The sequence below is a fragment of the Trypanosoma conorhini genome, assembly GCF_003719485.1.
Source record: "Trypanosoma conorhini strain 025E chromosome Unknown Tco_14.4_contig_00332, whole genome shotgun sequence".
Lineage (NCBI taxonomy): Eukaryota > Euglenozoa > Kinetoplastea > Trypanosomatida > Trypanosomatidae > Trypanosoma > Trypanosoma conorhini.
Window position 1 is genome coordinate 1 of NW_021704414.1, and position 9,030 is coordinate 9,030.

General features: G+C 59.4%; 2 protein-coding genes across 2 annotated transcripts, besides 6 other annotated features; both read right to left on the bottom strand.

The window, feature by feature from the left end:
* Tco025E_05575 (large subunit ribosomal protein L9e) lies at positions 1-405 on the bottom strand (the record flags this gene model as incomplete). Its single annotated transcript, XM_029372468.1, has 1 exon — positions 1-405. A coding segment is annotated over one exon (405 nt), but the record flags the coding sequence as incomplete, so codon positions are not given.
* Positions 406-1,075: 670 nt separating this feature from the next.
* Positions 1,076-1,102: a microsatellite.
* Positions 1,103-1,463: 361 nt separating this feature from the next.
* Positions 1,464-1,522: a sequence feature (A-rich).
* A 209-nt stretch (positions 1,523-1,731) lies between these two features.
* Positions 1,732-1,780: a microsatellite.
* A 368-nt stretch (positions 1,781-2,148) lies between these two features.
* Tco025E_05576 (putative kinesin) lies at positions 2,149-7,878 on the bottom strand (the record flags this gene model as incomplete). The annotated part of the gene is made up of 1 exon (XM_029372469.1): positions 2,149-7,878. The coding sequence occupies one exon, from the start codon at positions 7,876-7,878 to the stop codon at positions 2,149-2,151; it is 5,730 nt and encodes a 1,909-aa protein (XP_029227472.1).
* A 329-nt stretch (positions 7,879-8,207) lies between these two features.
* Positions 8,208-8,227: a microsatellite.
* A 231-nt stretch (positions 8,228-8,458) lies between these two features.
* Positions 8,459-8,487: a sequence feature (G-rich).
* Positions 8,488-8,992: 505 nt separating this feature from the next.
* Positions 8,993-9,030: a microsatellite.

Below are 9,030 nucleotides of genomic sequence, written 5' to 3' on the forward strand. Positions count from 1 at the left end.
AGGGGCCGTGCGGTAGACCTTGACGCCATCGGCGACGAGCTGCCGGCGAACGCGCTTCTCCCCAAGGAAGTTGCGGATCTCCACAAGCTGATCCTCCACGGAGACAGAGATGGGAAAGTGCGCGTAGGCGAAGCGGATCTTGAAGCGGAAGCCCTTTGTCACACCCGTGAACATGTTGCGCACGTGCGACAGCGCCGTGTTGATGGTGGCGTTGTTGATTTTTGTACCGAACCAGCGGACGGCGGTGAAGGTGCGGAACTTATTGTTCACACGGAAGTCCAGCTGCAGGTGGCGGAGGTCCTTCGTCAGTGTGCCGCGCTTCCCCTTGACGGTGACGACGCGGTCCTTCACGGACACCTCCACGTCCTCCGGGAACGTGATGCGGTCCTGCGCCCTGATCTTCATGGTTTCCCTTTGCCCTCAGTGCAGGAAGGGTCGCATGGTTAATCAGTCAGTAGTATTATTTACGCAACGGCAAGAGAGAGAAGTTAAAAGGCAGCGAAGGAAGAAATGAACAAGAGACAAAAGAGAGGCGAGAGGGATCCACGAGGAGGAGGGCGGTGAGCGACGCCCACGCACACGCGCGCCAAACACAATGGCACCGCGCTGCAATAGGCACACACCGACGCAGCCGCAACGGACTCGACCTCGCAGTTGCAAAGAAGCCATCAATAAGCGAAAAATAAAAACAAACGCCGAGAATTTCTGCACACCTCTTCTTTGCAAAACAGTACAAGAAAAAAGTCTAAAACAAAAAAAAGCATCTACGGAAGAACAAACAAGCGGAGAGTCAACAGCTGAAGCCGGCTACTGCTGCGGGTGGGGGAATGATGGGGCGACGGCGGCGACGGGGTGGGGGCAGTGAGGTCGGGGTTGATGGTACAAACACGCACAAAGAGGCAGAATAACGGCGGCGGCGGCAGCTTCTAAAGTCTCTTCATTTTAATTATTATTACTTCCCCCCATCTCTTCTTCTGCGGCTTTTCTTCTCTATTCTCCTGCCGTTTTGTTCTCCGCCCGCCGGGGTCTCTCGCTTGAGGTGCGCGCAACAACAACGGGCAGGAAAAGTAAAAAAACACACACACACGCACTCGCACACGCAGAAAGGGAAATGAAAGACGCAAGCACTCATGGTTGCGCGCAACAAAACAGCAGCTTCATCAGAATAAAAAGACAAGTGTACAAATAACCTGAATAACAACAAAAAAAAAGGCATGCCGTATTTGCCCACTATCTCTCCTCCCTCCTCCTTCCTGCTGGCTTGCCTGGCGCTTTGCCGCTGCCACCGCCCTGGAGAGGAGCACATGCGTGGCGGTAGGTGGCGTGGGGGGATCTAGCGAAAAGGAAGGTGGCACGCAGCTGCACAGGCAAACTGAAGCCGCATAAAAACAGGGGCAAACTCAGTTCGGTCGTGGAAGGCGGAAGGGGAGAATGTTTTCCTACCCCCAGCCTGTGTGCATGACAAAAAAAAAAAAACAGAAAAAAATAATTATAACAGATAAACAAATAAAAAACAAACAAACGCCGCCGGGCGCCAATTTTTCTCTATTTTTTCATTTCTTGTTTTCGTCTTATTTTTGTCGTTTAATTCCATTCCGCACCCTCGCCATCGCCCCTCGTCGTCGTAGTGGATGGAGTCCGGGCCCCCGGGCACAGTCAGCCGTGTGTTTGGTGTGGTTTATCAGTGCAGCAGGGGGAAGGGAGTCAAAGAAACGAATTCGCATGGTGCAGGTGACGTGCGCGCGAGTGTCTACGAGAAGAGAGAGTGAGCGTGAGCGTGCGGGGACGACCGCCGCAGCTTCCCCTCCCACTTCCTCCGCCTCTTCAGAGGTGTCATTTTCCTTTCCTCCTCCCTCCGTCGCCTGCGCACGCGCCTTTTCTACGCCGCCATGCCTCGTCCCAAGCGGTTGGTTTTTTTTCCCCGAAGTTGCGGGGGGGGCTGGCAGCGCCCAGACGCGCGACACGCCCCCATCCCCAACGCACCGCCGCTGAAGTGCGGCGATGGAGGGGAAGCCAGTGCAAAGGCCTAGGAATAAACGCCCCCAAAACGTTGGAGAAATGTAAACAAGGAAGAGCTCTCTCTACCTCTCTCCATACACACCGCACACACGCACGCTGCAACAGAGAGAGTCCCTCTCACGCTACTCCTCACTTGGAAAGGTTCTTTAAATACAGCGGTGGGACGTCTGGGCGGCCTCGCTGCGAATGCTGCCCCAAGGATTTGCGTGCTGAGGTGTGTGGCGTATGGGACTTCAAAGAAAACGGACTCTCGGCGGCAACACTCTCACCCACAGTGTTCGCCCCCTTCTCTGAAAAGCGCATCGATGTTCTATTCAGTGCGCTCGGCGTCCGCGAGAGGGCCACCGGGGAGGAGCGCGGTGGCATCGTCAAACCCGTCGTCAGTTTGCTCCTTGTGAGTTTCGCGCGCCGCTTCTGCTCCTGCGATGGCGACGCCTGGTTGCCCTCACTGGTGCTTCGCTCCCTCAGATTGCTCAGCACGCGCGGGTCGTAGAACGGCCTCGGCAACACCGAGGCTGGGATGGATGGCTTCGGAGAGTCCAGGCGGCCTCCACCGCTGGCGCGCGTGGAGGTGCCTGCCGATGACTGTCTCCCACTGATGCGGCTGCTTAGTTGCGGCACACCCGCCGTATTTGTGCGGGAGAATATTGAGGTACGGGCGCGATGGAACGCGCGGCCCGGCGGCGCTGCAGCGGCAGGCTTCTTTTTGTGGCTCGACGCGGCACCCTCAACCTTTGCCGTGCGCCGCGGCGTTGAGGCAGGGCTCGATTTGGGGTTGTACAGCTCCGCCAAGGCGGCGAAGCTCGGCACCTCCGTATTCGCACGCGCGAAGCGCGTGCCCCTCGCCGCCAGTTGTGGGTGGCCCGCGTCGGGCACATTCACCGCGCTCATGTTCCGTTCAAAGTTAAAGGCAGAGCCGCTTCGCGCCACCGCCGAGCTTGCCACAAAGGTCACATCATTGTCGGACACAGGCACCACTAGCGCCGTCGCACGTCGCCCGAACTTGCCCTCCGCACTGCCCGCGCCCTTCTCTGCAGACATCCTGCGCTGGGATAACCTCCCTGTCGCGCTTCGCAGCGGGGTGAAGGTGGTGTTAGAGCGTCCAAGAGCCATTGTGCCCATCTCACTTCGGCGCGGCGACGACCCCATCCTAGCAAAGGTCTGACTGCGTTGGATTGCATTACAACTGGGGACAGCCTTGCTCTCCTTCACCACACGTGCGAGGTTGCTGCGCCTCGTTTTGTCCGAATGCTTCTCAAGAATGCGCAGGCTATCGGTAACACTGGTGTCCTTGCTGTTTGTGGGCGCATACTCGGTGTCGAAGGAGCCGCGCTTCCCAGGCAGTACGAGGCGCAGCGTGGAGGTTGCGTTGGTGTTGACAAGGCTTCCCTGTCTCACCAGCCGTGCCAGCTGCATAACGCGCTCCATGTTGCGAATGAGCTCCATGTAGCTGACGTGCTCGGCCTTGGGGGAGAGGTCCCAGTGGTCGTACCAAATAAGCAGGCCGTTGAGTGCGTTGCCGGCGCGCCGGCGACGATGGTCTACGAGGCGGGACAACACGTCACTCTCCTCCACGGACCATTTACCGCCAATGCGCTGCGCCTTACCGGCGATATCGGCCACCACCTGACGCAGCTCATGCATAAAGGTGCGGAACTGCGCCTCCGGCCGCAGCTCCACGGCAGGCACCAGAAGACCGAACTTGTGCAGGCTCTGGCGGTTAAGGACGTACAACTCGATCTTGAGGCGATCCATCATGATGCGCAGGCAGACACGAATCAGCGCCGTCACCTCGTCGGAGAACTGGAAGTCGGGTGGGAACACGGAATACCCGTTGCCTCCGTCGTGGCCTTCCATGGCCGTCGCAAGCAACTCCTCGATGCGGTCCCGCAACTCGCCCTCGTCTCTAAACCCCTCAATGTCCTCCAGCGTGGCTTTGTCCCGCGCAATTGCCAGGATCGTGCGTAGCTCGTTCTCCTTCGACGCGAGGGCTGCGGAGAGTTTGTTGTACTCCGCCTCCCGCTCCTCAATCACGCGCCGATGTTCCTGCAGCAGCAAGTCATCGTTGTTCACGGACTTCTTCTTCACCGCCGTCTTCTTCTGCTTCGCCGCGCGCAACTTCTCGACGGCCTCTGCGCACTGCCGCTCCGCCAAGGCGAGCGCCTCGCACTTCTCCGCGTACTGCGCCTTGATCCGCTCCATTTCCTCCACCGTCAGATTCAGGTCATTCTTCTCCTCCCTCTCAAGCTCTTCCTTCTCGGCGCGCAAGCGCTCCACGAGTTCCTTGTACCCTTGCACCTGCGCCTCGTACGCCTTGATCTCCTCCATGAAGCGCAGGTTTTCATTCTCAAGTTCCGCCGCTATTTTCTCAAGGGCCACTACGGATTCAAAGGCGGTTTCCTTTTCAAAGCGGTCAATCGCATCCACCGCAGCGACGCTGGAGTCATGCTCGCCGAGAAGCTTCTTGGCTCGTGCCGCGTTGCTCTCGACCCGCAGCTCATCCCACGGCACTTGGCCACTCACGATTCCTGCCTCCTCGCCTCCGACGTCGTCCTTGTCGCCGCCCTTGGCGTCACTGAACCTGAGCGCAAGACGCTGCATGGCGCGTCGTTTCCACATGTGGGCAAGTAGCTTTAGCGCGCGTATCTCTTCCGCCATGCGTGCGAGACGCGTGTCAAGCTCCGCCTCATTAATGGCGCTCATCTCCGCAAGTGCCTCCTCCGCGCTGCCAAGTAAGGTTTCCAGAGAATTGATATCCTGCCGAAGAGCGGCATTCTCCTTCGTGGCGTCTGAAAAGGCCTCCGCGAGCTCCTTCATTTCATCCTCCATCTGCGCCCGGCCGAGCTCGTGCTCTGTGTTCTTGTCCCGCGCAATGCGCAGCTTGCTCTCCACAAGGTTGAGATCCTTGCGAAGATCATCCAGAGCCTGTTCGAGGGCCAAGATACGCTCGCAGAGCACCCGCTCACGCTTTGCCGCGTGATGCCGCTCCAGTACCCCCTCGGACGTTGACAATTGAATTTGCATTCTGCCGATCCCCTGCAACTCGGGATCTTTGCTGTGCTTCAGCAGAATCTCATTCGCCGTGGGTGCAGCCTCCACCTTAGCTGCGGCTGGCCCCTCCTCTTCGGCTGAACCGTCGCGGCCCGCGGCGAGGGCAGCGCCCTGTTGCGTCCCTGCCCTCGCACCGATGGGTGTCGCAGCTCGGCCCGCACTCTCGTCACTGCCGCTCACACTCACCACAGCCGAGAGGGAGGACCGCACCCTGGCCGAGAGGTTCTTCGCGGCGCCAGCCTTCACGGGGGGCGATGGTGGTGGGTTTTGCTTTGGAGGCGTGTCCCTGTCCAACTCTGCCAGGCGGCGCTGGAGCTCCTCGTACTCGGCGTTGTGCCCCAGCAGGTCCTTGTACAGCAATTGGTTCTCCTCGACGCAGTCCTCAAAGCGTTGGGGGTCAACGCTGTACTCGTAACGAATAGACGGCGAAACAGACGTACGGTAGAAGGCGCGGGCTGCCGCGCCGGCCTGCTGCGGCGTTGCGGCGGCGGCGCCGCCAGTCAACTCCACAACGTCCAGCGGCCTGACGGGGTTGGGTGAGAATGAGAGGCCCCTTTCACGACGGTGGGCAGTTGCCATTGAGACCATCCGCGACCGCGACTCCGCCTCACGCTGGCATTGATACTCAATCGTTCGGGCTTGCTCCTGGCACACCTCCAGCAGCTTGGCCTTGTCGCGCCGCAGCTGCTCGAACTCCGCGTTATCCTGCGACTGCGCATTCGGAAGGGAAAGCGAGATTCTCAAGTCGCCTGTTGTGACCCCCGTGTCCGCGTCGCCGCCGCCGCCGCGCGAGAGACAGCTGGTGTCCACGTAGTGAAATGTCAACAAGTCCTGCTCTGAGCCCTCGTTCACGCTGTCGAGAAAGACACTCACGACATCGCCGTGCCTCAGCTGTCGGCGGCCCCCACTCTTCAAGCTGAGGCCGTTGACCTGGCACTCCACTGCGTCACTTGCGGCGGGCTCCGCGCCATCGGATGGAAGGTACCGCAACCAATATCGCTGCTCACACGCGCGCTGCGAAACGAGCTCAAACTCAATGACACCGTAGTCCAGCTGCTGCTTGCACCACCCCTCATCCCCCGGCTGCGGCTGCACCCCTGAGCTCCGCGCACGGTGCAACATGTCCGCGAGACGGAACTGCGTTACCTCCTGCGAGAGCGATGTGACGCCGATGCAGCCGCCCTCGAGGCAGGAGCCACCGATACCAGCCACGCTGGTGTACTTTCGGTGAGCCGTGACAACCAACGGCACAGCGCCGACCGCGGGGGCGGCAATGACGGCTTCAGTTGCGGCAGTAGCAGCGTCCTGCTTCAATGGTGCAGCAGCGCAGCCTCGCGCCACACCGGTGGCCTTCTCTAACTGTATCGTATTGTCTGCCGCGTCGGCCGCCGCGTCACTCGTGTCCGTGTTAAACTTTCTCATTAGTAAATCAACATGATTCTTCAGCTGTTCATTCTCCTCCCTGAGCCGTGCATTGAGTTCCAGCAGGTTGGAGCGTGTTTGGAATGTCCTGTTCACCATGGGGCGGTTACGTATCTTACGCACATCCTTCGCGTACAGCAGTGTAGCACATGACTCCTGGTAGCAAAACGAGACAGGGGCAATGGTGGCAATCATGAATGTTTTGCTGTTGCCGCCCAAGTTATCTTTCAACACCATCGTCAGCAGCGAATCGCGGTAGTTGACGTACTTCGCCCCGTGTGAAATGTCATTAATGACCCGCGCCAGGGTGGCGAGTGACTGGTTGATTTGAATCCCCTCGTCACGGCTTTTTCCGTCTGTCTTGGCCGTCTTCTGCCGTTCGCTGCCGGCGAGGTCGACGAGGTTGAGCGTCGCATTCAACTCCACCGACTCCTTCGTGATGCGGTTGGTGCGCCACTGGGTGACGCGGACCTGCAGCACGGCGTGGCTGCGGCTGCTGCGCGCATTCATCCCCGTCTCCCCCGTCTGCCGGCGGCGCAGGCCCAGCTCCAGCAGCGGGTAGGCCTTCTCCGCCGACGCCACCGCCTGCTGCTGGAGGCCGTGAATCGTCATGGCCTCCCCCTGGGAAGCCACGTCACGCACAAAAGACACCCGCAGCGGGCCCTTGCGGGAGAAGAGGCAGTAGACCTCATTCTGGTAGATCTCAAAGAAGGAGAGCTGGACGCGGTAGGAGTACTCCGTGGTGCTGTCTTCCTGGTAGCTGCGGCGGATGCTCTCCAGCCGCTGGAAAAGGTCGTCAATCGTGCGTGGCACCACGCCAGGGTCGCGGCGAAGGCAGTCGGTGTCGCCAAACAACGTAAACGTCTTGCCGCTCCCCGTCTGCCCGTACGCAAAAACGCACGAGTTGATGCCCTCCACTGCGGCACCCACGGCGTGCACCGCCGTGGAGAGGTACACGTCCTCCTGGGTGCCGTACCCCGGGGGACGGATAAAGTCGCTGTCGCGGACCAACGGCATCTGCAGCATGGAGTCCGCATCCATGGAGTTGAGGCACTTGTCGTACTCAAAGTAGCTTGCGGTGGCCGTTGAGGTCAGGTATCGCCTCGCAAGGTTGCTCGCCTTCCCTCCACCGGAGCGGGCGGTGAGAAGCTGCACCAGGCCATCCGCGTCGCGTGCCACGCAGGACGCGTCGTCGACGGACCTCGGGTCATGCAACACAACGAAGTTCTCAAGCGTGGAGACACAAATGCGCTGGGCGTCCCGGACGTTGTCCCGCGTTGAGCGGCGTGAGGCGGAGTTATAGACTGCCATGCCTGGTACCGTGGCAACGTCGCGAACGCGCACGCAGACAAAGATATGCCCGTCATCCGGGTATTCACGCGCCATGGCGACCGTCAAACTGTCTAGGGACGGTTTTCCGCCTTCTTCTTCTCGCCGCGGCTTCGGCTGCTGATGACGGTTTTTTGCTTGGTACTTGTTATTACTCTCCCTTCTGCTTTTCCTTTTGGCGTTTGCCAACTCTAAATCTCAGCCGTGCGTCCCGTGCCTGTTGCCAGAAATGGAGCGCACGCAATTGTGTGCGTGTGCACAAGTAAATAACTCAATACGTACAAAAAGAGGATGGGCGGGCACACAGCCACGTACTGCAAAAGGCCACGGCCAGAGAACTAATGTACAGCGAGAAAAGGAATGAGAGGCACAGCGGTCTCTACGTCCCTCCCTCCTCCTCCTCCTCTCGTTTTATGTGTCTGCCGGTGGCGGTGGCTTGCTCTGCCGATGCTTGCGCGGCGCCTCGCTGTCTTTGGGTCTTCCTTGTTTACCTCAGCTGCTTCGCGGCTGTGTGGGAGGTCACTGAGGGTCAATAAACGAACCGAGGGAGCGGAAACGCCCACGACCTTCTGGTGAACTTTCCCGCAGACGCCGGGGCGAGGGGGCAGGCAAAAGGAGGCCAGGGGAAAAAAGAACTGGTGGGGGGGGGGGGGGAGCGGCGGGCGGCACACAGACAGCCGCACACACGCACGCGCAAGGCAGCCACGCTGCCGGAAGGGGGGATCACGCGGAGGCAGCCGGCCGCACACGGGCAGAAAAGCAACGCCGCCGAGCGGTGAAGGGAAGAGGAGGGAGGGGGCAACGGCGCCCCGCCGCCCCGCCCCCAAAGGCGCCAAAGCAGCCCACAGCACCGATGTGTCTACATGCATGCACCAACAACAAGCAGAGCAAAAGAAAAGAAAAAAAGGTGCGGGTGCGGAGGGAAAAGAAAAAAAAAATAGAGTGGCATTAGTCACCAAATAGAGTTGAGATCCCTGAGCGTCTTTGGGAGTGACACACGAATCCACACAAATATTTCGCAGAGGGCACGCCAATGACATGAAACAACACAATCGAAAAAAAAAAAAGTGGGAGAGGATGAAAGCAGCGTGGAAATAATTAACCATTCAATGCGGTCAATTCTGATAGAAGCACAGTAATGCCCAACCTTCTACAAACACACGCACACAGACTCTCTCTCTCTCTCTCTCTCTCTCTCTCTCTCTTCTC